The sequence below is a fragment of the Psittacula echo genome (genome assembly GCF_963264785.1).
Source record: "Psittacula echo genome assembly, chromosome: 6".
Taxonomy (NCBI): Eukaryota; Metazoa; Chordata; class Aves; order Psittaciformes; family Psittacidae; genus Psittacula; species Psittacula echo.
In genome coordinates this window covers 66,681,798-66,709,174 of record NC_137743.1, presented here as the reverse complement: position 1 = coordinate 66,709,174, position 27,377 = coordinate 66,681,798, and the positions used below count along the sequence as shown (strand labels likewise).

The following is a 27,377-nucleotide window of genomic DNA, read 5'->3' as shown; positions in this document are numbered from 1 at the left end:
GCCCAGCCCCACGCAGCGGCGATGGGGCGGAGGAGAGGGCGGCTCCGAGGGAGCGGGGGGGTGCACCGAGCCGAGAGCACCTCTGTCCACGCGGGCGGAGTAGCAACTTCTGAAGCGGCCGCTGTGTCTCGTCTGTGTGCGGAAGGAGGCGGCGGTCGCTCCGTGCAAGAGCCCAGCCTCGAGCACGTGTGGTGGTGGTACGGGGGCGGCCGTTGCCGCCTTCCCCGCGTCGAGCTGAGGGGCGTTCACGGAGCAGGAAACCGTGAGGAGACCGGAGGCAGCGGTTTCTCTAGCGAGGCCGAACGGTACCCTGTGTCTGCACCCCGCTGTGGAAGGGCTGTCCGGAGGGTTGGCCCGCGCGGTAAACGGCGGGCTCGGGGAGGAGGGACGGGCGGGGGGCTGCCGCTGCCCCTCGTCGCGGTCTGGGGCAGGGCGGGGGGCGCCTTTGTGGCGGCGGGGACCCGCGGGGCTGCCAGGGGAGGTTGCGGAAACCTCCAAAAGTAGCGGCTTTGTTCGCACCGCAGCCGGCCGGCGTGAGGGCAGCGTCTCACCTGCGGGGCTCCAGCCGTGGCTTAACTGCCGTGTGCGTGTCGGCTTGGCGGCGCGGTGGTTTGCGAAGGGGCACTGCGGGCTCTGGGGTCCCTTCGCTGGGTTGTAGCGTGCGGGTGGTAGAAAGGAGGGAAGGGATAATGTGTCTCGGCTACAAGGAAAAGAGAAAAATAGGGCTTCTGTCTGCACAGGTATACTCCCGATCTGTCAGCTAGCACAATACATGGCTTTATTGGTTAAAGAGTACTTGAATCGTATGTCACACTAAATCAATTGGCTGTTAGGATACTAATGTAGTATGTGAGGTACTAAACAGTGGTATTTAATGGCTTCTTGAGCTATCCGGATAGAAATATCTAGAACATTAAAAAGGGCAGTTAAGAGTTATTATAAGCGTACTGCAGTAGATACTGAATCCTGTAATCCAAATTGTATATGATACAGTACAATAGAAGATCTGGTTCTATATAATTTGCTGCTTTTGTTGTGGATGCTTGTATTTGCCGCATAAGTTTATCATATGAAATCAACTCTTATATGTTGATTGGTTTCCTTTAAATGTGTCTTGTAATGTGTTTTGTACCTGTGAGTTGTCCATGACCTGACAGTGAGGATAGATGGTCTCCGCTAGAGTGGGAACCGTTTGCTGTTTCTGGCACATTGGTCTGTTCAGCCCACTGTTGGCTTGCTTGAAGCCGCCCATTAGAGAGATGAAGATACCATAATGAATTCAGGTGTTGGGTTTGTTGTTCAGGTGTTGGGGTTTTTTTACTGTTGCATTGAAATACAGAAAACATTGATCTAGTTTGCCTCCAGTGGCAGTGTGTAAAAATGAAGCAGTAGTTCAGGATTGAACTGCTTCATCTAGTCTGTAATCAGGCTGTACCTCCATCTTGTGCCAAGAAATGAATGGCTTGTTCTGTTCTGGCTGGGGAATGGTGGATAATGGGGTGAACCAACAGCTTATCTGTCTCTGCAAGTCTTCTATACCATACAGGTTACTGACAGGTTTTGCAGTACTGCTGCTTGTAGGTCACCCCAGAAGCACCAAACAGTAACTTGAGTTTGTAGTTGAGACTCTACTTACAAATTGCTGTGCTTTAAAACCATTTTATAATGGCCTCTCAGTTGTGAACTAGCACTAGTTTAAAACAGTGCCTACAAGCAGTAAGTTGGGTGTTTGTAAATTGTTGCAATTTCTTATGATGGCTCTGAGTTGGCTTCATCTTGTATGCCTGTATGTTACTGTCCTGATGCCTGATGTTTCAGCTTAACGGCATACCTTAAAAACTGGCCTACTGCCTGGAGTTATATTTGGATATCAGTCCCCAAGCAGAAGATGTAGCAGGGGCTGTCAGAGGCTAAATAAAGCATTGCACTTTGTAAGCCCATTCTCAATAATGTAAACAGTGAGCACTTTTCTCAGGGAAGATCATGCTGGGTGAGCAGTAACTGTGGGCAAGAAATTGTGGATATTTATTTAAATGATGTGTTCAGAGCAGAACAAACCTCTGTTTACCTAAAGGCATTGCCTTGGTCTTATTCAAACTACTGACCAGAAACTGATCCATGTGAACTCTGATCCGATCCAGTGTGACATGAGCTGGAGTCCTGATGTGCCAAAGTCTGTAAAATCTCACACAAAGCAAAAAAGGAGAAATGCGTTATTTTTGTCATCTGGCATTTTTCTACTCATAGTCCTGCTTGTTGGTGTTCCTGAAATTATAATACATTTGGATCCGTAATTTAAATGAGACAGAACGAATTAGACTGTGAGATAATTGAAAACATAGCAGTTAATTTGAATCTAAGCATTACGCTTTTAATTTTTTAATTATTTTTGGTTTTCAATGTAAGCTTTAATAAGGCAGTTGGAAGCACTCTTGCAGGGTATGCCAGAAAGAGCTGTTGGTTTGTTAAGGCAATACTATAAATAGCCCCTTACTGGAAGTCACTGTTCTTGGTTGTTGAATATACTAGTACTTATTTCTTTTCTTCCCTTTCCTCCAAAATGGGCACATTATAGATAAAGAAAAAACCTTAAGTTGCCAGGTATGGATATCCATAGAATATCTCTTTTTTTTTTATCTTTCAGTGGTTTATATGCCTTGCTATGGTGTCTGCACAGTCGTCTGGTTGTCCTGTCCATGTCTCTCTTCTGCTTGTGTACTTACTCTGCACAAAGGCTTGTCATTATTATTCTTAGGGATTTGATATGCTAGAAAATTCTTAGGATTGGCTTGATGTGGCTTTGGTATCTTTTTTTTACGAGTAGAAATAAAAAGATACAAAAATGGCAGCAAAGTTGGTCAGAAATATGAAGGGGTTTCTGTATGAGTTATCAAATTGTAGTAGATTCAAGAACATACGTATGGGGTCATCTATTTTTATTCAGTATATAACTGAACTTTGGAGTTTGTGAATTCTTGCCATGTTCAACTTTGTGACTGAAGATCAGAAGGCAGTTGGAGAAATTTTATGATTATCATGGATGACTTCTTCCATAGGACAACTACACTACATAGCTACTGAAGTTGAGCACTAATGTTCTGTGGGAACAGGAACAGCACAGTGTCACCATCATGCCGCTTAACTCTTGGCTGTCATCAGTCAGGATGCTGATTCAGGTGGGTCTGTGTCCAGGATGGCAATTTTTATGCTGTTTCTCCTTGCTAAGCTTAGAATCAGCCACAGGCTTGTCTCGTAAGCCATTGGCAATGATAACACTGCTTAGCTGTGTTAGCTGTTGGTCCCCTCTACTGCAAGAAGCCAAGCAGTACCCCACAGGCATTTCTTTTAATCCACTTAGCAGTTGTGCATTATTTCATACACTCCTGGCAAAAGTAGTTGACTTTTCTGTCCGTTCCTCCCCTGTCCCCTGAAGACACTGAGAGGTGAGGACAAAATAAGTAGTTAATGCTTTATGTCAGCTGTGAGAGGGGCTGTATGTTGTTCTGCAGTAGATAAGCAGCAGCAAGGACACCTTAGAGCTAGAAAATTAAGGAGGAACAGGATCTAGCTTTGAGTGTGGAAAACGCAAATGGCAGGCCCTGTACAGCAACAGCATCACACCCTGACTGGGGCGTTAAGGCAGATTTCTGTGGCAGTTTCTCAAGGTAAGCAATTGCTGTGTTTTTCTCACCAGGATCTTGGCTAGGACTCCATCAAGGCTATGAAGAGGTTATAAAAGGTGTATAGTATTAATTACAAATCCACAACGGGGGGAGACAAATGGACGTTTAAAGATGACCAAGGACTGACATAAAAACTGAAGCAACTGCTTATGCAGCACCACTGTTCACATTCTTCTTGTCAGCCACAAGTACATTGTTTGGCAAGTTGACATGTACATGTGCCTGTTCTGGCTTAGAGCAGCACCAGGTTGTTTCATCACAGTTTGTTTTCCAGGATTTTGCAGACTGGTTGCTGGCACTGTCCTGTTGCCTACTCTGTGCTGGGAGAAGTTATTTCAGCTGGTTGTATCTAAGCAGCCTTCTGGTTCTGTGTAGTCTGTTCATTTTAGTTAAAACACACTGCTGCAGAGATAGCATTGTAAGGTGGGTGTTTCAAGTGGGGATTGGTGCTTCCAAAGCTGCTCTTCACATTACGTGCTGATTCCTGGGTTTTGTGTACAGGCACCCTGTTCTGTCTCCTCTTCCATATATAACTTAACTTCTGCAGAGGCGATGACTGGAATGATGCTGTGATATCCCTTCTGCTGAAAGCTTCTCTCATAAGGTATGGGTCCTGTGCTGTGACAATTAAATATATGTGAAGATATTGCAATTTACTAGAGTTCTATTTAGGCTATGTAGTGTGTTTATTTTATATATAGATTTATATATACACACACTACTACACCCAAACACAAGCACTAAATAAATATTTAATATAGTACGTTTTATGTATGCATATATATACAATGTGCATACAATTACCTATACAGTACTATACTACTATGTTTGTATTATATACTACATCTAGTACTATATAGCATATATAAAATCTAATATACTATATTTGTGCTGTACTTCCTCTTATCAGCTACTTAGCTGTTCTCCCAGCAAAGGTGAGCCAAGCATCCTCTGAGGGTTAGTGTCTTAAAAATGCAGATAAACTGCAGGTTTCCTCTGTTGTTTTTCTGCATCTTTTTGGCTTTCCTGGTTTTGGTTTTGGGGCCAGGGAGTGTCTTGGTTTTGGGGGGTGGTTTTGGTGCAGTTGAAGATGTACCCTGCAATCATGTAAGTGACTATCAGTATCAAACTTCCACTGCTAATTACAGATAGGTATGTGAAGTCCGTAACTAATTTTGGGGGATGCATCCATCTTTCCTAGTTACAGAAACACCTGTTTGGTCAGGGAGCTTTTGGAAGACCACATGCATTCTAAGTACCCTGGGCAGCAGAGGTGAAGTGTGTAGAGAGGGGAGAGGAGAGGGTAGGTCTGCCCTATGGGAGCTGAAACTTGGTGCTTTACCAGAGCCTGCTTCATCCTAATGCTGGGAACTACAGCAGCCAGCACAGCAGAGTCTGTGAGCAAGAGATTGCATGTTATCTCCTGCAGCTTCCTTATCTGCCCTTTGCATGGGGGAGGACATCCACAGTCATCGCAATACTGAGCTTGAGACAGTTGGTTACAGCTTGCAGCTTCCACCTTATTCTTCTAGTGAACTTGGCTATGGCTACCTCAGCTAATTATGGTAAGAAATCACTACTGCCAAACCAATGTTTAATAAAAAAAAAAAAAAAATTTTATTTCACACTTCTATACAAATATCCACAGGTAATTTTGAATGTAGCACTGCTACCTGGTACAAGAAAAATTTGAGATAAACGTATACCAATGACAGGCCTTACTTTTCAAGAACTTGCAGTTTAACACTGCTAAAATGTTCACGTTTGTAGGTGAGGGACACAACCTGCTTTTAAATCCAAGGCTATTTGTCAGGCTTAGCTCTGACTAGCCTGGCTTCTGATGCTGCTGAGCCTTTCAGCAAATAAGCTAGAATCATAAAAGATCAAAAACCAGGTAACAGATAAATACACGTGTAAGTGTTCATAATGTCACAACATACTGAGATTTATCTAATGGAAGGAAGAAGAGTCTATTAAATTAATGCACTTTTTCTCATAACTTTTTAGGTGACCACACCTTCAAGAAGATATGTTCAAAGTTAGTAGTAGAAATAAGACACTTGACAGCTGCCCTCCTAGCAGGTTTTCACCCTGTGAGGGGAAAAAGTACCAAGAGGTTTTTGCATAGTTCAAATTACTAGCATTTAACATGCATACTTTTTGAGCAGAATTCTGTTTCACATGGAATAAACAACTGTGAACTAAATCTTTGTTCTTAAATAGTACCAAAGCTTTAGAACATGGGTAAAAAGTAAACTCTTTAAATAGTTTTAGCAGTTATGTTACAATAACTAGATTACTGATAAACACAACATTGTGGTTCTACTTTTATCAACATTCAGGTATTCAGGACAATTCAGTAGTCTCAACATGGATCAGCTCAGATCTCGTTAGTTAAGGTAAGTTGGGCATGTAGAGCCTCCTTCAAGTGCTATGTGACAGCTGCAGTAGTCAATGCCTTGGCCAAACAGGAATTTCTTACGAAGCTGGAAAGCTGTTTCCAGAGAACCTCTCACTTGCAGTAAGTATAAGACTGTATCTAAAACCCTTTCTTCTGCTTGGTGTCCAAATTGTTCGATAGTCTGAAGTAATATACAGATCATGTTACAAGACCTGATGATTCCTATTACATAAAGTGACAAGTATCAGGAAAAAGCCCCCATACACATCACTGGAATAAATATTTACAATTTTAGAAAGCATTGGCACCTTCAGGGACTTACTAAAATGCAGTGATAGCCTTAGGTCTCATAATCTCAAGTTCAAAAACACAGTGGACTTGAAAGTTCAGTTAAGTCTTTGGCCTAACAGTCAAAGACAATGATTTATAACAAAAATAAATACAAAAATGACTAAAATTTGTATATACAAAAAGTACATCTAATACTCAAGCCTCTTAAAGAAAAAAAAAAACCACAAGCAAAAAAAACAACCCCAACAAAACAAACCTGTATTTATTTGTTGTGACCAAGAGTCACACAATTTGAGCAAAATGACCTATTGCACATGTAATTTAAAGACAATGCTTTTTGTTAAGCCCTAACTACTGCAGTAGGCAAAGTTTAAAGTAGATTGGCAGGTCTTCAAAGTGTACTTGCACAATGTGTGTTAAGGCAACTGTGTGTTTATAATGGACTATGCATTGAGGAAAGGATGGAGAACTTATCTTGACCTTAACTGTCCGTTCCTTGCATCCCTAGGAAGGAGATTAGGATCACAGGAAGAGGTCTGCTGTAGTGGTTTTGTATATTTTGCAGAAAAGACCCCAAATCAACACAGCATCTTCTGAAGTGAGAGTTATATTTGAAGGGGGGAAAGAGGCAGTCTGGAAATTAAATAATGCAAGTAAAGTCTTTTGAAGCAATGTTAACTGTGCAAACAGAAGCCTCAATATAAGTAGTAATATCTACAATCGAATGGTGAATGTCAATAGTGTTCATAGGTCTAACTCCATCAATATTCCATTAATAAAACTTTAACTTCTCTCTGAACTTTGTGATGAGAAGAATTTTTCTCTAAGAATAACTTTCATTTTCATTCCATTTTGTGAACCACTGTTTTGTCTCGAGCTCTTTGTATTTCCCATCTTTGACGTGTCGCTCTTCTTTTCGAATTCTTACAGCATGATACCGGGGGACACTGTCTTCGTACCTGGAACGCTGGAAGAACCCACACTACAGCAGAGAAGAAAAAGAACGGATTAGATTTAAGTTGCTGCCGAAGTACTACAGAGATAAGTTCTGCACAGGTAAGAAAATTGAAAACAAAAATATGTAGACCAAAAATGTAGTATATGTAGCTGTAAAAACATGAGCCAGTGGGTGTACATTACTTGTGCAAGCAGCAGTTGAAGACAAATGGCATGGTCTGACAATGTGGTGGCAATCTAATATCTTAGAAATACTCCCTCTGCTAGCTTCCTGCATTTGTTTTACAAGTCTTTTAAGTCTACTATAAAGCTTTTCAATCATATAGAATGTAATGCTACGCAAAGCAGTAGATACAGTTCAGGAAAGCTTGATTCTTCTGAATCAAAGGTGGTATCATCTTGTACAGTGGCATATTTTAAAGACAAACAAAGATTTCCAGGACCTTCAAGACAAGTTACATGAGGGCCTTGTTTTTCAAAGCACCATCTCAACTGTAGTCACCTGAATTAACTACCCATAGAACATGGCTCTTGCTGAGTTTGCCATAGGATAAAAAGACCTAATTGGAAAGTTCTGTAATTTGCCATGACAGAAAGTCTCTCTACACGAAACCTAGTGCAGTTTTTGTGCCCTGCAAGTTATTCAAAGCCACTGTAAAAACTGATTTTAAATATTGATGAATAGATAAAAATTAATTTTCAAAACAAAATGGAGTTATGGCCACAGAGTTCCAGAGATGATGATGGGTAGATACTGAACTTCACATGCTCAGGGGTCACTGATGTCAAGGTTAAGAGACATTGTGCCATCCAGCTGTCATTAGGTACTGCTAGAGGGAAAAATACTAAAGTGGTTTTGTTCACAGTGTTTGTGGTGATGGGGTTTTTGGCTGGTTATTGCTCAGTTTCTGTTGTGGGATTTTTTTGTTGTTTTGTTTTTAAAAAAAATACTAGAACTTACATGGGACTGAATTTAAAAAACTGCACTGAGACACAGGCCAAATCTTTAGCCACTGCTTAGTTAAGATTTCATTAAACATTTATATGACATATTTTAGTTAATTACTCCTCCCCCCCCCCTCATCCCAAGCATCACTTATTAATATAATGTACATGCATGAAATATCCCAAGTTGAATAAAGGTTGCTAGGAGCATAAATTATCATGCATCTAGTAGCTTCTGCAGAAGAAAGTGTGTTCCTAGAAAAGTATACCTTAGAATTGAAGAAAAACAGATGTTTTCACAGCAATTCTCATTATGAAAACCCTTTTCTTTATAAGCAACATGTACCTATTAGCATGCATTAAAGGTTAGTAAAGCAAGTTTATCTGTTGTCCACAGTCTTAGCTTTGTTTCTTAGCTCTGCAGTGTTGATTACCATCTCTCAAACTTAAAAAACTTACTTGTGCTGCTAAAACATAAATGAAACAAAAAAGACTAAAAACCATTCCAAGAAATCAACATTTGCTAAAGAAATAAACAAGAAGCTTTTTAGACCAAGGTAAATGCCTGTGTATGTTCACGTGCACCAAAAGAGAAAAATCTATCAACAGAATGAGCAAGCATGATAGTTTGAAATCCAAAAGTTAATAGAACGTATGCAATAAAAGCTCCATAGTTAGCCACCGCAACAACCAGAGCATATGCCACAGCTAAACATTAAAAAAATACCATCAATTACCAATTACAGAAGTAGATCAATACTATGCATCAGAAGTAAGCCTCTCTTTATCAGATGGCTGAGCATGGATCTCAGCCTTGTGATATGTGGCATCGTAATGATCTTTCTTATTTCTCTTGAAGAAACCACACTACAAGGAAGCAAGGTATTTAGTCAATTTTTGTGGACTGGAAGAAGTCAAACCTATTAAAACTGACTTAAATTACCTCTGAACTGTCTTCCCATTATCCCTTTGCAGTCTTCCTTTCCCCATGCCCTCCAGGAAAAAAAAAAAAAAAAAAAAAAAAAAAAAAAAAAAAAAATCACAAGGTCTCAGCAGCTTCTAGATCTGAGAACTTCTTGGACTAACTCAATCTGTGAATAACCTGAGGTAAAAATACACTGGTTTAGAAGCACTTTGTTAAATTTACATTGCAGCTGTTGTTTGGGTTGGGTTGGTTGGTTTGTTTTTAAGAAAAGCTACTATAAAGTAGGTCCACAGCTGGCAGTGAAGAACAGAAGGAAGTCTATACCAAAATATGTTTGTGGACTACTGCACAGGAAACCAGAACTATCCTGTGAGAAGTAATCTGCAGCAAATAGGAGCTCCTCAGCAGAGCTAATTGCTGCAGTTTCTCCAGAACAAAGTAAGTGACAGATAGAAAGAACAGGTTAAGAAGAATATCCTGAGTAACCTTGTGCTGTCCTGTAACAGCACATACTACCTGCCTATGTCTCTTAAAAACTAAAAGGACTGCCCTGTTATACTTGGAACCACAATTGGTTGTAAAAATGCCAAAGGTAGTTAAAAAATAGGTACTTAACTTTTTATTTTACAAATTGTCTTTTGTGATACTGTCTGTTTAATGGCATTTCTAATGCTACTGGGAACAAAGCCCTGCTAAAACATTTGTAGGTAGTTCACATGAAATTTTACACCTAACTGCAGAAGCTCCCATTAGCTGTATCCATCCACATCGAAGTAAATATAGGCTCTGATTCAAGTTTTGCACAGAGCTCAAAATACTTTATCTTGTGAGGATGTGGAAACTGAAAAATTTTGTAACAAGTCTTCCCATGTAACCATTTTAATTCCAGATGTTGTAAAACTGAGACTCAAAGGCAGTGTATGGTTTAGGCAGTTTGCTCTATTTTGAGACCCAAATATGAACCATAATACTTAATAATTTGCTTAATTATTATGCTGTCTTGTCAGTTGTAGAAGACCAGGAAATATAAAATAACCAGATGAATAAGAACTCACCTTCCATAGTAAGAATACCAACAGGGCAAGCATCAATATGCCAGCAAAAATAGCCACTGCGATGATCCACCAAGGCACTCCTGTATAAAGGGCTACTGGTTTTGCAGGGAAGACAGTAACACGCACCTAAAGGAGAGAAATGCATCAAGATTGAAAGAGTATGTCAGAAGGATCCATGTTTAATATATTGTTACAGTTTATATAGTCTTTAACAAGATGCCTTCTCTCTCTCACCTACAAAATGTTTTTGAAGGAAAAGTTCCTGCTGGTGTTATTTAAATATGGTAGTGAACTTATCCAACCCAATTAAAAGGTAAAAACAATTGATAATTCAAAACTTGATTAAGAAGTTAAGCTTCTAGCTACTTCAAAATGTGGGGATTTTCTCTTTTGTTTGGTTGTAGTTTTTTGGTGGGTTTTCTTTGGTTGGCTTGGTGGTGGTGGTTATATGCGATTTTGTTTGGTTTGGGTTTTCCCCCCCCAACTTTTGATTTAAGCTGGAAACATCACAACCATAGTGTATGGTTAGTACTAAATGTTCAGCCTACCTGAGCAACTTCATTTGTGAGCTTAACATTCTTAGCTGCAGCAGGAACACTGACTGAAGCCCTAACAAGAATGTCCAGATAATTCATCCTGGAGTATTCCTGTTACAAATTAAAACACAGAAATGAGACACAGAACAGGAAACAGCTGTGACCTTCCAGAAAGGGCATGTAAGGGGACTTACTTCTAAGAAAGTACTGTTCCACAGCCTGGAACGCAGCACTATAGATGCCTTGCTGTCCAAACCCTTCAGGGGACATCTTATGTCCACACAGCGTGCATTCACATTGCAGTCCTGCAATTACAAATTTCTATATGTAAATAAAAACATATCCTCACAAACTGTTTAATCCAGAGATTAAAAATTGGATTCTATGCAGCATATTTATGTGCAGGAACCAAACTCTGTTTGCACTGACAGCAACTAGAAAATACAAGGAAGATGCAATTACCTATTTATTTTAACATAGGTAATTATGCAGAACTTCTTTCCCATTTCTCTCTCATCAGCAAATAATGTAAATGGGAAAATTTTTAGAGAACTAATACTTGGATTTAAGACAAAAACAAAGCAGCACCTTCTCTCACCCTGGCAAACTCAGAAAAGCCTTCTTACAAGTGCAGAGGGTGGTGTCTGACAAGACTACATTGGAGCAACATGCTTACCAAGGTCTTGTATTTTCTTTCTGAGAATAAAGAAAGTGTTTTGCTGTCTGTAGTCTGCTTCTCTGCAACCTCACGTTTCCTTCTTGAGTTATGGGATTCCTAAAAGAAAGAAAAAGTTTTAGTAGTTTATCTATCACAAGTATCTCCTAAATCTGACCCCATACAACCAGAGAAACAAGTTCCGTGAGTATTTTCTTGTTCCAAGATCAGAATGAGTTGACATCATTATATATCCCTACTTACCCACATTTATTGCCAATAGTAGAGTCAGGACAACTACTAGAATTTGAGATTACCTAGAGAAGTCAACTGATTACTTTCTTTAATAGGTCAAGGGTTTAGATTTATAAAGCTTTTGACGTTACTTTAATTTTTGTTCTATATAAAGAGTATTAATGTTACTATGCTAAAAGAGTAAGATTCTGCTAGGGTCAGTAGATGATTTTTTTAACTGTATGTTAATTACACTCACAATGAAAGTTCATTAACGGATGAAGTGATCTGACCAGAATGGGCTTATGTGCAGGCAGTTGTAATGGTGGAAATTAGAACTCCTCCAAAATGATCTTAAGATTATATGGGGGAAAAAGAAAATCAAATCTAGATATAGCGCTTCCGTGTGCCTGACACTTGGTTGAGAAATTTTTTCTTATTTGTTGTAAATAAGGAAATTTAAATGCAAGCTGGCTTCTTTCTTGTTAATAAAAGCACATGGAATTCCCCTGGGCTGGGGGGATGTTTACTGTTTATTGTGAACAGATTTCAATAATGTTGATGAGATTTGTGAAAGCAGTGATTGTATCCTGTAAGAGCTTATGAGAGGAGTGCCCATCGCAAAACCACCCACCACGATGACAGATTATCAGTCCTTAAGCACATTATCCTCATTAGCTGAAGTCTCCTAATAAGCTAAACCCTTAATACATTGTTCATATATTGTGCTTGTGAGCTGCTTAAGACAAACAAAAAACCCTTCTGGAGGCAGGTTCTGATGCCCTACTGCCACATGCTGCAGTACTTTCATGTTTCACTAATTCATGAACAGAAGACATACAGGGTAACATACCACAACACGCAGACTATTGATCTCACTTTCAGGTTGACAGGAGACTTTTTCCAATCCTTTGGAATCTATTTTCATCAAATAAAGCAGCCACTTGCCATTACTAATTTCTTTTGGCCACTGGATATCCAGGGAAGCGGTACCAAAGGTTTTCAGTGGTCTGCCCAAGTTAGTTACCTGTTAAAACAAACATTCTGTAAACTGTGAAATACTTTTTAAAGGGATTTTTTCTTATTGATCAAACTGTTACTGATGGGCAAGTTTTAAGCATGCAGCTAACAAGAAATTTCAAAGCAGATGAAAGTCGAAAATAGCATAAAACTAGCATGCTTGGATAGCAAGTAAATAAATAGAGTTGAAACATAAGGATTAAAATTCCCTAACATCAAGTTTAAGGTGTTGATTTTTAGAAATCTATCCTTCATGTGAAACAACAACAACTCCAATTTAGAGTTAACAGACCATTCAGTTATGTAAGTGAGGTAATTGCAAGTTTACCAGGAACTCTGACACAGAAAGATAACCAGCTGTTGCTCTCCTAAGTCTGGAAGTTGTTTCCCAACCTATTTTTTGCTTTCTTGATGTTACTGTTCATGACAGCACATTCTAAAACTTCTGCTTCTACTAGCTGCTTCTACTTTAATATATACATACAGGTGCAGAAGAACATAAAGTAGTGACAGAGACGGACTTTAATCCTGACAAACTACTGTGTACAAAGTGGCTTGTGTTAATGATATAGGAAAAGTCACTCTCTTGCTGATAAACACTTTTTACAGAACAAAAATTCTCTCTCTTACCATTCTCCTTAATTTATTAATTATGCAGAAGACCAAGAGTGAAATAGACCCAAAACGTTCAGAGTGGCTCCCACAGTGTCATCTTTTGCCTGCTCAGTCCTGCACGCAGCAAGTACGCATACTCACTGTCTGTGGGTCTGTCTCGCTAATGGCCTGAGCACACCACAGTTAGGGTTCTGGGTTTCAGTTTTGTTCCCTACCTAAGTGGGGATTTACCCTATACAGCTGAATGTGCATGAACTGCTCTGGAAAAATCAAGCGAGCCTCAGGCCACTCAAAAGACCATAACCCATTAAGGCCTAAAAAGAAGCTCTGGTCTGCAGTGAGACTGCATGTTCTTCTTCATGGAAAGTCAGGCTTTTGGGATGAAGAAAGTCCAATTACATCCAGCAACTTTTTCAAGTATTTATATGCATAAAGAGATAAACTGTTGATTAAAACCAGCTGTTGGCATTAATATAAATTACTCACTCTGAATTCATACTCTATGAGGTTTCCAATATTATCTTCAGATTTCATAGCACTCTCACCAATGATGTTACCTCCAAAATACACCTGAGAAGGTTTAGCAACTCTGTTCAGGTAGGGGTGGGGAAGGAGAACAAGCAGATTTTAATCAAGTCTCTGGCAATACTGTCATCCCCAACCCCCCATTCATTATGCTATCAACACATACCCAGTGAGTGATAAAAGCAATTCAAGAACCACTTTAGCACTAGCTGTAATTGGTGTTGAATTCACTTGAGTGCTTGTTCTACAATGAAAAGGAAACAATGCTGTTTAATTTTACAGATTCGGCAGTATTCACATTACTACTGCTTTTATGAATTTAGCAAGTTACTTCAAATCGTTTACAACTGTATATAAAACACAGCACATGCACACAAAGAAAACTTACGTTTCCAGCTTCAGATCGATGTCCAAGTCTGTTGTATCAACATTAACTTTAGTGGTACTTAAGATCAGATAAAAGGTTACCTAGACAAGAAGTAACAATACAGTATCACAGAAATACACCATCAAGTTTTAGAGTTAAAAGGACAGATCCAAATCAAATTTCCAATTATGACACACAGAAACTTTGGACAACTGCATCAGGAATCGGATTTTGTAACTTGAGTAAAACAGGTGCAACTTACATTGGAGTTCCTTTTAAAAGGATTTCCAAGTTCACACTCTGCTTGAGAGCCATTTTGGTTAGCACCACATGTTAGCTGTTTTTCCTGATGAAACAAACATTAAAAGGTCAAAATAAAAACATTTAAAGGTCAAAATATGCTGAAAATATTTAAAATTTGAGTAGCTTTTCTCTTAAAAATACTTACAGGATAACCCCTCATCTCTCTGAATGCAGAATATGTCAGACTGTCTGGAAAAGTTGCTATTAGTTTAGCTTCATACGCATCCTCACCATCTTTCCGTGGATTTTTTGCATCAGATGGATTGTTTGTCACTGTTATCTCCAGGGCAATATCTTTCTGATCTTTCAGAACAAGCACCGGCACACCATTTTCACTACAGACACAAGAGTATACAGGGTTGTGCATTAGACAAATGGGTATGAAAGTTTGTTGCTTACTATGGTTTGCCCAAATACAATTCTCTCCATTAGGGAAGAACTGCTGTTAGACCACAAACACATGAATGGTCAGAGGTTTTTTTTTCCCAGACTAGTGTTTCGTCTCGGAAAGTTACCAGGACAGAACAGACCAATGCACCCCTCAGGTGATCAAGAGGTTGTAGTATTTCTGAACCAGCACTTGCCTCTGGCTCACGTGTAATAGTGGTGAATTTTCCCTCAATAAGTTTACTGACCTACTTTTTCTTACAAAATGTGTATGGTTTTGGCTTCTGATTCAGGCTGTGGCACTCACTGCTAAAGGTGACTGACTGCTGATAGTAAAGAAACATACTTCCTTTTTTCCAGTTTCACTGGCCCTCCAGGGTGGAGGGATGCAGCAGCATGTCAAGTGTGTGTTACTGGGAAATCGTTTTCCTGTTCACTTCTCTGTAACTGCTTGTCTTGGGCTACTAGGCTATAGTATATCATGTCATACAATCAAATTTCAACTCAGAAATAGTTAACACTTTTTATATGTAATATATATTATATATTATAGTATATATACTGATAGTATCACACACAAACTTCTGCAAGGCTGGCTTAGAATCATTTCTCCAAGGGTTAGAAACCTTTTTCTAACTCTTGGCCCACATGTGCACAGTTGTGGTCACTTGTATCCATCTGACTGTACCACCATTGCTGCTTTTCTACAGCTCACCCCCAGTCCCCCACCTTCCTCACCCTGACAGATGAGTACAGCCACAAAGGGCTGTCTCTGCCAGACTAACAGAACAAAGCTCTTCTATCGCCCAAAACCCTCTCCTAGAAGTTCTTTTAAGCACTTGTTAGTAATTTGAATTTTAGCACTGCATTAATCAAGGCTTACATTGGTAGGTAAGTAAACCTGTCTTCATTTCCTTCTCTAGAGCAAAACCGGTACTGAAGTTTCAGATTGCTGTGACATTCATTGTCTTCTCCACATCCTTCTTTTAAGAACTCCACCTAAATAAAGTCAAAGGACTTTTACTGCATGTCATATGATAATAGCTTAAAACAAGATTCCTGATGTGCACTGCATGAAGCATCAGAGACACTTTTCTGGATAGAGTAAGATTTTAACCTGACTCTTGCACATCAAGACACTTTTTTGTGAGACATAGCCCTTGGTGCTGATAATTTAGAATTTTAAATGTGACCAAAAGGCAAAGTTAGACAATTCTAAGCAAGAGGTACACTTCTAATAAGGAGAAACATCTTTAAGCCTTCAATGAGTGCTAAGGAAATTATATATCCACTGCTGCAGAGCTCTAATGCCATTACAGCATCCTAACCATGGAAAAATTAAATGGTACATTACTTGTGATGTGGGACAAGCATTCACAGCAGGAGACGATGGATTTCCAGTTTTAATCAAAAGTAAATTTCTTCCTAAACTTGTTGTGGAGAGGGAAGAGAAAACCAAACCAAACCAGCCTGGACAATATACTATCTCCACTTCTATTGCAAAAGAAACACAGGATCTAGTTCATAACATTCTGTAACAAGTTACAAACAAATACAGAATATAAGCCAGTAGTTACACATCCAGTGCCACCGCAGTTATTTCCTTTGGTCATAATTTAGCTTTACACAGTTTGTAAAATTCAGTGATCCATCAAAGTGCAGATTTGTGGGAAAACGTGATATCAAAGGCTTACTTTTGTGGTCTTTGTTTCAGATTCATTTGAATTTAGAATTGGTATCAGATCTGGAAGTGCTCTGTCTTTTCTTGTGGATGGTGAGCTAGACTCCAGGCCAGCAATTTTAACAGTGACTGACACTGGAATGGGTCGTAGCTTATCTTTGATTTTGTCCTGTTGAAATATTTTAAAGGTCATAGTTAGTGTACAGTGCAGAGAAGAAAAAGCAACACAAAGGCTAGCTTTTGCTGTCGATTTTAGAACAAGCACTAAAGCTAAATCTTTCCTGCTACATAGAATCATAGAATAGGTAGGGTTGGAAGGGACCTTGAGATCATCTAGTTCCAACCCCCCTGCCATGGGCAGGGACACCTCACACTAAACCATGTCACCCAAGGCCTCATCCAGCCTGGCCTTGAACACCGCCAAGGATGGAGCATTCACAACCTCCCTGGGCAACCCATTCCAGTGCCTCACCACCCTCTCAGTAAAGAATTTCTTCCCTTATATCCAATCTAAACTTCCCCTGTTTAAGTTTGAACCCGTTACCCCTTGTCCTGTCACTACAGTCCCTGATGAAGAGTCCCTCCCCAGCATCCTTGTAGGCCCCCTTCAGATACTGGAAGGCTGCTATGAGGTCTCCACGCAGCCTTCTCTTCTCCAGGCTGAACAGCCCCAACTTTCTCAGCCCGTCTCCATACGGGAGGTGCTCCAGTCCCCTGATCATCCTCGTGGTCCTCCTCTGGACTTGTTCCAACAGTTCCATGTCCTTTTTATGTTGAGGACACCAGAACTGCACACAATACTCCAAGTGAGATCTCACGAGAGCAGATCTACCACTGTTGAAACTATTCACTATATAGAAACCCAGCATTTTCTAAAAAGGCACAAGAACATAAGGAGCCCAGCCCTACTGGCTGGCTGGTTTGGGTTTTTTGGCTGGTTTCCCAGTGATGATTTCTCTCACTGGTAAGAATTCCTAGGAATAACATGGTAACTCAGGCAAATGAAATTCACACTACAACAGTAAAATAACACATTGGAACAGGCTGCCCAGGAAGGTTGTGGCTGTCCCATTCCTGCCAGCATTCAAGGCCAGGCTGGATGGGGCTTTGAGAGCAACCTGGTCTAGTGGAAGGTATCCCCTGCCTGTGGCACGGGGGGTAGAACTAAGTCATCTTTAAGGTCCCTTCCAACCCAAACCATTCTCTAATTCTGTTGCGTTAAGTTCAAGCTGCTTAATTTGCTGTGGTCAAAAGCAATGCTGGAGGCTGGCTCATTACTGCTGAGCCACAGGTAGAGAGTTTGTTCAGCTCCTGGAACAGTGCCATCTTTAAAGTCTGCTGTAGCAGCCAAGTCAGAGAGCACTTACCAAGCTTTCTCGTCCTGCCCATTCAATCCCCTCCAAAACATTCTTTTCCTAGCCAGTGACACCATTAAATTCTGTAACAATTACTTGTGTTGGAAGCAGCTCTCCATTTTGGCATCTCTATTGCTGCAGTGGCTACGACTTTTATTCATGCTTTATAAGAAAAGCAACAGGAAGAAGCAGCATGCGTGCAGAGAATAGTAAGGTTCTACTTAATTAGGGTTTGTTTTCTAGTTTTAAAGCTTTATACTGCATGTGACTTCTAAGATAGATACAAAGGTACCATGAGGCTGAAAAAAAGAGTGTGCTTTTGTTTTCAGTGGGTCTAAATGAAATAAAATGCCTTACCTGCAGTACAAGCTTGGTTGTCACACACTCTCTTGAGTTCTGCCCCCTCAGGGTTGTGTTTGCAGTGAACTGATCAGACAGGTGGTCTTTAAACCGCACCCTGGACGGCAGGCCTAACTGCCTCCTCTCGTTTTCTGCTTCAAATGTGTACATGATCTCTAGATGAAGAAATAAAGCAAGTCACTGTAAAAAGAACCCTTGCTTTGTTAAAAAGAACTTTAATTTCATCAAGTATGACCTTACAACGTTATTCTGGGAAACTGCTCCAGCTACTGCTGGGCTTCACAAACTGTTCTCAGCTATTTTGCCCCTCTCCAGTGCAGGGCCAGGTACCCTGCCCATGTACCTAAAGGAAACTTTTACACCAAAACCTTGTATTCCCAAAGTACCCCATTACTTCACCAGCATGCAGAGCTGGCTGGAGGAGCTGTAATTGCTGCTGTGGAGCCAGTAGAGGGCTGAGATACAAAACTTTGTGAATCCTCTGACTTGCCTGTCCTTGGTTTCTGTTTTGTTCCAAAAGGTACCTAAGCAGCCAGCAGGGTTTTGAGGTCAAGACACAATGTTAATTTCAACACTAAAAGCAAAAGTGTGAGTACAGCTTTCTAGTTGTACGCCAAGGCATGTTTTGACAGATCTGAACTCTCTACATCTTTTGATCATCTACGTATTGACCAAGCCAGTTTAATGTTGAAAGGATGGCAACAGCACTGAGCATTCCAGCCCTCAGGAGCGTGCAGATGGGCACACGAGAGCAGCCTCTAAGAGCTGGAAGCACTTGACCTGTTGAAGGACCAGGACCTTATTCAGGCATATCCTATGGATTTGACAAGTAACTGAGAAACTCCAGACCACACAAGAGGAGAAGGAGGTTTGGGCTTAAAATTCTTCTCATTTCCTCTCAAAATCCTACACAGTTTTCCCAGATGTAGTAACAGTGGCATTTTAACAAGAGAAAAAACAGGAGACATGAGAAACTAATGCTTTACATTTCTAACTATATTTTTGGGACAGTCTTCCAGGCTCCTATTAATACAAAGATCTCTTTATTTCCATTACCTATTTCCACAAAACCATTTTCATCAATACAGAACGCTGTTTTATATGGTAAGTCTCCAATGAGAAATAATGCTTACTAATGATTTATAAGATGGGCTTTTAAAACTGCTTTCTAAAGCAGCACTAACCTAGAGAAGCAAAATGGTGTCAGTCTGTATGGCAGCCTCTGGCTCACTGGCAGTTACATTACCTAGAAAACTTCAGTTCGGTCTGTCGTGAACTTCGTAACACACCAACATGACTCTAAATACAGATGGTGTAGCTGACTGACCTGAGTACTGAGTCACATTTTACATCTGACAGTCACAGTCTGAGGTTAGTTACTACAATCTGAGGGCTAGGCATCACAGAAACATGGTGGGATGGCTCCTACGACTGGAGTGTTGGAATGGAAGGTTACAGGCTCTTTAGAAAAGACAGGCCTGGCAGGTGGAGAGAGGGAGTTGCTATTTATGTTAGGGATAGGCTGGAGAGTATGGAACTCTGTCTGGGGACGGGTGAGCAGTCGACAGAGTTTGTGGGTCAGGGTTAAAGGGAGAGCAGCGATGGGGGACATCACTGTGGGGATCTGTTACAGACTGCCTCATCAAGAGGAATCTGTGGATGAAGCGCTCTATAGGCAGATAGGAACAGCCTCACGCTCACAGGCCCTTGTTCTCATGGGAGACATCAACCACCCTGACATCTGTTGGAGTGAAGGTACGGCCCGGCACAAGCAATCCAGGAGGTTCCTCGATTGTGTGGAAGACAACTTCCTTCTGCAAGTAATAGAGGAGCTGACAAGGAGAGGTGCCATGCTTGACCTTGTGCTCACCAACAGGGAAGGGCTGGTTGGAAATGTGACGCTCCAGGGCAGCCTTGGTTGCAGTGACCACAAGATGGTCAAATTGGAGATCCTCGGGACAGTGAGAAGAGCGTGCAGCAAGCTCACTGCCCTGGACTTCAAGAGAGCAGACTTTGGCCTCTTCAGGAACCTGCTTAGTAAGGTTCCATGGGATACAGCCCTAGAGGGCAGGGGGGCCCAAGGCTCCTGGTTGTTATTCAAGGATCACCTGCTACAAGCTCAGGAATGTTGCATCCCAACTAGAAGGAAGTGCAGCAAGAGGGCCAGGAGACCTCCTTGGATGGATAAGGAGCTGCTCAGGAAAATTCAAAGGAAAAAAGAGGCTTATAGAAGGTGGCAGCAGGGACAGGCGGCCTGGGAAGAATACAGGGATGCTGTCCGGGAAGCTAGGGACCAGGTGAGGAAGGCTAAGGGCCAGTTAGAATTGAACTTGGCTAGGGATGTTAAGGATAATAGGAAGGGATTCTATAGGTATGTAGCGAGTAAAAGACAGACTAGGGACAACGTAGGCCCCTTTTGGAAGATATCGGGAGAACTGGCTACCCGGGATTTGGAGAAGGCTGAGGTTCTCAATGACTTCTTTGCCTCAGTCTTCACTGGCAAAGGCTCTGACCGCACCACCCAAGTCTTCAAAGGCGAACGCAGGGACTGTGAGAATGAGGACCCTAGGCCCACTGTAGGAGAGGATCTGGTTCGAGACCATCTTAAAAACCTAAATGTACACAAGTCCATGGGACCTGATGAAATCCATCCGCGGGTCCTGAAGGAGCTGGCGAATGAAGTTGCTAAGCCACTGGCCATCATATTTGAAAAATCATGGCAGTCAGGTGAAGTTCCTGACGACTGGAAAAAGGGAAATATAACCCCCATTTTCAAGAAGGGGAAAATGGATGACCTGGGCAATTACAGACCAGTCAGTCTCACCTGTGTGCCTGGCAAAATCTTGGAGCAGATTCTCCTGGAAGGCATGCTAAGGCACATAAAAAACAAGGAGGTGGTTGGTGACAGCCAGCATGGCTTCACTAAGGGGAAATCCTGCCTGACCAATTTGGTGGCCTTCTAGGATGGGGCTATGGAACTGATGGACAGGGGTAGAGCAGTTGACATCATCTACCTGGACTTGTGCAAAGCCTTTGACACTGTCCCACATGACATCCTTGTCTCTAAATTGGAGAGACATCAATTTGATGGGTGGACCACTCGGTGGATAAAGAACTGGCTGGATGGCCGCATGCAAAGAGTTGTGGTCAATGGCTCGATGTCCGGCTGGAGACCGGTAACAAGTGGTGTCCGTCACATCTGGAATATTGTGTCCAGTTCTGGGCCCCTCAGTTCAAGAAGGACAGGGAACTGCTGGAGAGAGTCCAACGCAGGGCGACAAAGATGATTAAGGGAGTGGAGCATCTCCCTTATGAGGAAAGGCTGAGGGAGCTGGGTCTCTATAGTTTGGAGAAGAGGAGACTGAGGGGTGACCTCATTAATGTTTATAAATATATAAAGGGTGAGTGTCACGAGGATGGAGCCAGGCTCTTCTCGGTGACAACCAATGATAGGACAAGGGGTAATGGGTATAAACTGGAACACAAGAGGTTCCACTTAAACTTGAGAAGAAACTTCTTCTCAGTGAGGGTGACAGAACACTGAAACAGGCTGCCCAGGGGGGTTGTGGAGTCTCCTTCTCTGGAGACATTCAAAACCCGCCTGGACACATTCCTGTGTAACCTCATCTAGGTGTTCTTGCTCCGGCAGGGGGATTGGACTAGATGATCTTTTGAGGTCCCAATTCCTAATGTTCTGTGATTCTGTGGGATCAGTGTTGGGACCAGTCTTGTTCAACATCTTTGTTGGTGACATGGACAGTGGGATTGAGTGCGTCCTCAGCAAGTTTGCTGATGACACCAAGCTGTGTGGTTCGGTTGATATGCTGGAGGAAAGGGATGCCATCCAGAGGGACCTCGACATGCTTGTGAGGTGGGCTGATGCCAACCTTATGAAGTTTAACCATGCCAAGTGCAAGGTCCTACACCTGGGTCGGAGCAATCCCAGGCACGGCTACAGGTTGGGCAGAGAAGAGATTCAGAGCAGCCCTGCAGAGAAGGACTTGGGGGTGTTGGTTGATGAGAAAATGAACATGAGCCGGCTTCAGTGTGCGCTCACAGCCCAGAAAGCCAACTGTATCCTGGGCTGCATCAAGAGGAGCGTGACCAGCAGGTCGAAGGAGGTGATCCTGCCCCTCTACTCTGCTCTCGTGAGACCTCACTTGGAGCATTGTGTGCAGTTCTGGTGTCCTCAACATAAAAAGGACATGGAACTGTTGGAACAAGTCCAGAGGAGGACCACGAGGATGATCAGGGGACTGGAGCACCTCCCATATGAAGACAGGCTGAGAAAATTGGGGCTGTTCAGCCTGGAGAAGAGAAGGCTGCGTGGAGACCTCATAGCAGCCTTCCAGTATCTGAAGGGGGCCTACAAGGATGCTGGGGAGGGGCTATTCATCAGGGACTGTAGTGACAGGACAAGGGGTAACGGGTTCAAACTTAAACAGGGGAAGTTTAGATTGGATATAAGGAAGAAATTCTTTACTGAGAGGGTGGTGAGGCACTGGAATGGGTTGCCCAGGGAGGTTGTGAACGCTCCATCCTTGGCGGTGTTCAAGGCCAGGTTGGATGAGGCCTTGGGTGACATGGTTTAGTGTGGGGTGTCCCTGCCCATGGCAGGGGGGTTGGAACTAAATAATCTTAAGGTCCTTTCCAACCCTAACTATTCTATGATTCCATGCTCCAAATAATAATAATAATAAAAAAACCCACAACAAAACACAAAGCACGTGACAGACAAACATTTATCTTCAAAACTTACTTATTCGTGGATTTAAATCACTGGGGTTTGCAGTATACTGAAAGCAGGCTTTTACATCCATCCTGTAAAAAGAGCAAAGAAATTAATAGGGCATGGTCCAACAGGCTGAAAAGTTTTAACAGTCCACTGACTGATATTATCAGTTTTATGACTCTGGCTTTCATGCTACAACAGCAATTTGCTGCTTAGTAAACAGAACTGCAAAGCAAGAAAAAATGACTAATAAGCAATAAGAAGAAATATTTTCTGGCACTTGCTCTTACATCTCTACTGAGAGCTGCTCAAAGTAAGATACTGGTAAGTGTTAAAAATCTGAAATAGCAAAGTGACATTCATTTTCAAAAATGGACATTATGAACAGAACAATTCCACACCTTGTGCTTAGCAAAGTGGTCATAGCAAATTCAGGTCAAAATGATCACATGTAGGTATATTTGCTTAACCTGCATGACTGTCACAGCCCTCTACTTTAACATCATCACAACAGAAAACCCAAGACACCAAGGCTTCTGATACACTTGCTGCTTGTTTTTTTAATTTACCATATTTCATTGGGGTCCTCGGGGTTCTTTTTCTTCAGATCAATTCGGTCAGGCTGTACTGTAATGCTTTTTTTAATGCTTATCACAGGCCGAGATCTTTATGTGGGGGAAAAATGGGGAATCAAAAGAGGGGGTAAAACAAGAAGGAAAAGTTTCTGTTAAGATCAATGCAGTAATTCATGTGAATCCCAGACACCCTCCATGCCTGCACAGATTTACAACAGGCACCCCAGGAACAGAACTCAGCTTTGATAATGGTTAGAAACAAAACTACTCAAAGTTTAAGCAAAGTGAGTCACAAAACCCAACACAATCGCAATTAAATGCCTGCACGGGAAGCACGGTATGTTAACGTGTCGCTGTGGTTGTCATTTTACACATGTATAAAAACCAGAAAATTCACAGTGATGGTTCCCACCCCAATGGTAATTCAGCCCGTGTGAACTGCTGTAGGTACTGAAGTTCATTGAGATTAATGTTCACAACAGCTTTAATGTGGAGCCTGGGTGGCTGTGGGAAAAGATGTTTTCATTTCCTGACTCCTCTGCATGTAGGCTGTAACCATAATTCAGCCTGACAACTTTTCCTTTCTCTTCCTCTTTGGAAGGGACAAGAAAAGACAGTTCTCATGAGCAAACGAATGAGCTGATCCCATCAAAGCATCTAAGCACTGTTTAAAATGGCCAGTAAGCCGCCTCCTCCTCTTTTAGCAAATTTCTCTTAAGCAGGCCACCACTGTTGGCCACTACAAAGGTTTTCATTCTCATCTCTGTAAAAGTTTTCATACTGCCCTTATCAGCAAATGATTAAAGCTCCTTTTGAGTAAGCAGAACACTTAATAATCTAAGCGACCTCCCTTCCACCTACTCTGTTCTCTTCCACAAGCAACGTGAGTGCCTTTTGTTGGCTGCTGTTTCAGTGTATTTAAGAACAGTCCAATTAGGTACACAGACACTATAGACCTTAGAGATGGGATGGTCAAAACAAATTGTAGGAAAGGTGGCCTGTCTGAAAGGTAGAGTTGTTGCGGGGTTTCTGTTCCTCCTCCTTCGGGACCTGAGAGCAACCACCAAAGACCTGAAGCTGACGCAGCAGTCACAGCTCTGATGAGGAGACAGTCCTCTTCCTGCTCATTACTAGTGATTCACAGTACATTAAACTGCAAAAAAGGCAGAGGTCTGCAAAAGACCATGACCTCATCCGTAAGTAAGGCATATGCCACCAAAATCCAAAGGATCCTGTCTATAGGGCTGTCTCAAAGCTGTTTCATGGACCCAGTGCAACATCAGGAAGGCCGTATGCCTCGCTGCTTTTGGATCTTCAGCTACGAAAGAGGGGTTTGGTTTGGTTTTGTTCTGTCTTCGATAAAGCAAGATTAGATCTGTAACAGCAGCAAACAAAAGCTCTAGCAAATGTACCCATTAACTTCTTCTTCTTAAGGCAAAAGAATTATTTATCACCCTTAATTCCATCAAAGGACATCAGCATCCAAGTAAGTTATCACTGGGCAATGCTAGGGTACAGATATACTACACTCATCAGCGCTCCACAGTAACTGTCCACATTCACCCTCTTATCCTGTATTGATTGTAAAGCTGCTCAACGGGAAGAAAGGGCTAAAATAACAAACCAATTTATGGATCTTTTTCCCTCCAGAATTTCCAACTTCTAGAAGAAAAAAATGCACTGCAGGCCAAACAGCTGTGTGTTACTTCTCAGCAGTCTGGTCTTTAAAAAAAACTAAACCTAAAACGTAGGTTCTGTATACAACACCAGTTCTGTATTATTCTGCATATAATACCAGTTCTGTATATAATACCTGAACACAGAAACAGAATCTGAAAGGGAACCAACAGCAATATCGGGGTAGGAGTTTTTGTCCAGGTCCATGTTTCCAGCAATAGAGTAACCAAAAAAATTGGTGCCTGTTTTTTCACCATCAAGAATCTAAAGATCAAACAGATTGAGGGAATTCAGACATTTAAAAGCTCTAAAAGCAAAATAAGCAACAAGTGAACATCATTGACTCATGGCCAGGAGAAAAAAAAAAATAAGAGAGATACAAGGAAATGGGATCTCTGTGTTCAGGTAAATAAACTGAAGTGCCAAGGTTTGCTTTTCTTCCAAGAACTTACTGTGCAGTAGCAGCAAGTACCAGAAATTACTGGTTCGCACAGAAATGTAACCTAGCTTATCTTTATTTATGGCATTTATGCAGTAAGGCACTTGAAACTGAAAAATTATCTAGAAAATATTCTTACAGGATTCTAGGAAGCGTAATCAAGTTCCATTCTCACCTTGCAAACTGAACACAGCAGTCCTCAAGTAAATAAGAAAAAGGCATGAAAATTTCTTCTTAAAAAGGAAAGTGAAGGAGCAGTAGTGCAAGAGGAAATGAACACACCAATTATTTTAAAATCCCCGAATTTCTTTCACAGAAACCAGACTTACCCATCTACACGCCTTTTTCCTTCTCTACATGTTATTACTGCCAAAGGACTGCCCAGGAAGCAAGAATGTGTACTCAAATCAAGCATTCCTAAACTTTCTGGTCAGTAATGCAAGGGCTCTGTGACTTTTCTGCATGTCCCCAACCCACTAAAAGCAGTGGAAAAGAAGAGGATAGCCCTGACATTCATTTTGTGCAAGACTAATTCTGTATAGTAATGGTTATTTCATTACCTGTGCTGGTTTTGTGTTTATTCCATTCCTGGATCCATGATAAATGTATACTTTGCCAAAACCATCATAGGGAGCCCCTATTGCAATATCTGTTGAAAATAAGTGGTGATATCTAAAATCATTCGTGCTCTTTCTGCAGCCTGCAATCATGCTGAAGGTACATACGGGGTGTTCCAAGTCTGGCATTAGCAAAAAAGTGCCATATATTTGTACAGCAGTTGTGTTTCACTCACCTGGATATCCATCCTGATTAACATCCCCAACATTTTCAACTGCAAGACCAAACATGGAGTCCGTGGTTCCATTTAAGCGAATGGGCTTTACTCTGTCCCATTTGCCTTGCTGGTTAATGTAGATGTAGACAGCACCACCAATGTCTCCACTTCTGTCAAAATACTGCGGGGCTCCAATAACAATGTCCTGCCACCTTAGAATTAAAGGGAAAAAGGAAAGGATGCTTTTACAGGACTGTGAAAAATGACTGATCAACTGATGGGACCATGGTCTCAAGGTCAGCTGGCCAAAGAGCTGCTGAACAAGGGCTGAAAAGTACATTGAGCTTGTTGAGCAACAACAGCTCCGATACTACCAACTGCTCATGTTCCCTTTATGACATACGAGGATCTTCTAGGGCTTCATCAGGTATAGGATTTGTTTTTTCCTTCTGTGTTTTCAATGATTGTTTAAATAAAACTCTTTTCTGTAATTAGAAATGTAGACTGTATCCTGACTGGTTCTCTGAAGTGCCCACCATTTCCCTCAGCAAAACATGGAAGATGGGATTTGGCATTCCTTGTATTTCTAACGTGGAAAATCAAAGCAGAAATAGACCAGATTGCCATCCTTCATTATAGGAGTTACCAAGGCCATACCTATCATTGTTGAGATCCACAACAGCAACATCATAGCCAAAGGAGGAGGCCAGACCTTCTCCTTCAAACATGTGCTCGAGTGACAGCGCTCTCTGGTTTTTCTCTTTTTTCAATAGAACAACTGCTCCGCTGTGGTTGGCTCTTGGGGCACCAGACACAAAAGTCATCTCATCTTGGGAGACAATTCCTTTTCCAGAGTCCAAAGAGAAACCTTTAATAGAGAAAGA

General features: G+C 41.6%; 2 protein-coding genes across 19 annotated transcripts in view; one reads left to right on the top strand and one right to left on the bottom strand.

The window, feature by feature from the left end:
* Nucleotides 1-165: 165 nt before the first annotated feature.
* LOC308222468 (uncharacterized protein) lies at nucleotides 166-27,377 on the top strand. Of its 17 annotated transcripts, none has more exons than XM_080620534.1 (8): nucleotides 166-305; nucleotides 3,057-3,176; nucleotides 3,958-4,106; nucleotides 4,185-4,287; nucleotides 5,113-5,248; nucleotides 6,026-6,082; nucleotides 7,306-7,431; nucleotides 18,816-22,621. In XM_080620534.1, exon 8 carries the CDS (start codon nucleotides 19,714-19,716, stop codon nucleotides 21,256-21,258), a length of 1,545 nt encoding a protein of 514 aa, XP_080476660.1. In that variant the 5' UTR covers nucleotides 166-305; nucleotides 3,057-3,176; nucleotides 3,958-4,106; nucleotides 4,185-4,287; nucleotides 5,113-5,248; nucleotides 6,026-6,082; nucleotides 7,306-7,431; nucleotides 18,816-19,713; the 3' UTR covers nucleotides 21,259-22,621. The 17 variants fall into 17 exon arrangements, 16 of the variants coding, with proteins under 16 accessions (XP_080476660.1, XP_080476661.1, XP_080476657.1 ...); XM_080620529.1 differs by having other exon boundaries at nucleotides 225-361; XM_080620528.1 differs by having other exon boundaries at nucleotides 225-361; nucleotides 3,695-4,106.
* ITGA6 (integrin subunit alpha 6) overlaps nucleotides 6,212-27,377 on the bottom strand; it is a 48,987-nt gene continuing 27,821 nt past the window's right edge. The window contains exons 6-25 of one of the 2 annotated variants that reach the window (XM_080620519.1): nucleotides 27,151-27,361; nucleotides 26,512-26,705; nucleotides 26,279-26,367; nucleotides 25,416-25,543; nucleotides 23,597-23,692; nucleotides 23,055-23,116; nucleotides 18,293-18,450; nucleotides 16,594-16,749; nucleotides 15,783-15,898; nucleotides 14,658-14,847; nucleotides 14,472-14,555; nucleotides 14,231-14,310; nucleotides 14,009-14,086; nucleotides 13,804-13,906; nucleotides 12,536-12,709; nucleotides 11,470-11,568; nucleotides 10,988-11,098; nucleotides 10,806-10,904; nucleotides 10,258-10,383; nucleotides 6,212-7,357 (exon numbers count right to left, since the gene is read on the bottom strand). In XM_080620519.1, coding sequence (XP_080476645.1) covers nucleotides 7,199-7,357; nucleotides 10,258-10,383; nucleotides 10,806-10,904; nucleotides 10,988-11,098; nucleotides 11,470-11,568; nucleotides 12,536-12,709; nucleotides 13,804-13,906; nucleotides 14,009-14,086; nucleotides 14,231-14,310; nucleotides 14,472-14,555; nucleotides 14,658-14,847; nucleotides 15,783-15,898; nucleotides 16,594-16,749; nucleotides 18,293-18,450; nucleotides 23,055-23,116; nucleotides 23,597-23,692; nucleotides 25,416-25,543; nucleotides 26,279-26,367; nucleotides 26,512-26,705; nucleotides 27,151-27,361 — 2,513 coding nt within the window. In that variant the 3' untranslated portion in view covers nucleotides 6,212-7,198. Of the gene's footprint in view, nucleotides 7,358-9,014; nucleotides 10,384-10,805; nucleotides 10,905-10,987; nucleotides 11,099-11,469; nucleotides 11,569-12,535; nucleotides 12,710-13,803; nucleotides 13,907-14,008; nucleotides 14,087-14,230; nucleotides 14,311-14,471; nucleotides 14,556-14,657; nucleotides 14,848-15,782; nucleotides 15,899-16,593; nucleotides 16,750-18,292; nucleotides 18,451-23,054; nucleotides 23,117-23,596; nucleotides 23,693-25,415; nucleotides 25,544-26,278; nucleotides 26,368-26,511; nucleotides 26,706-27,150; nucleotides 27,362-27,377 lie in introns of both variants that reach the window. The other variant, XR_013957147.1, reaches the window with a different exon arrangement.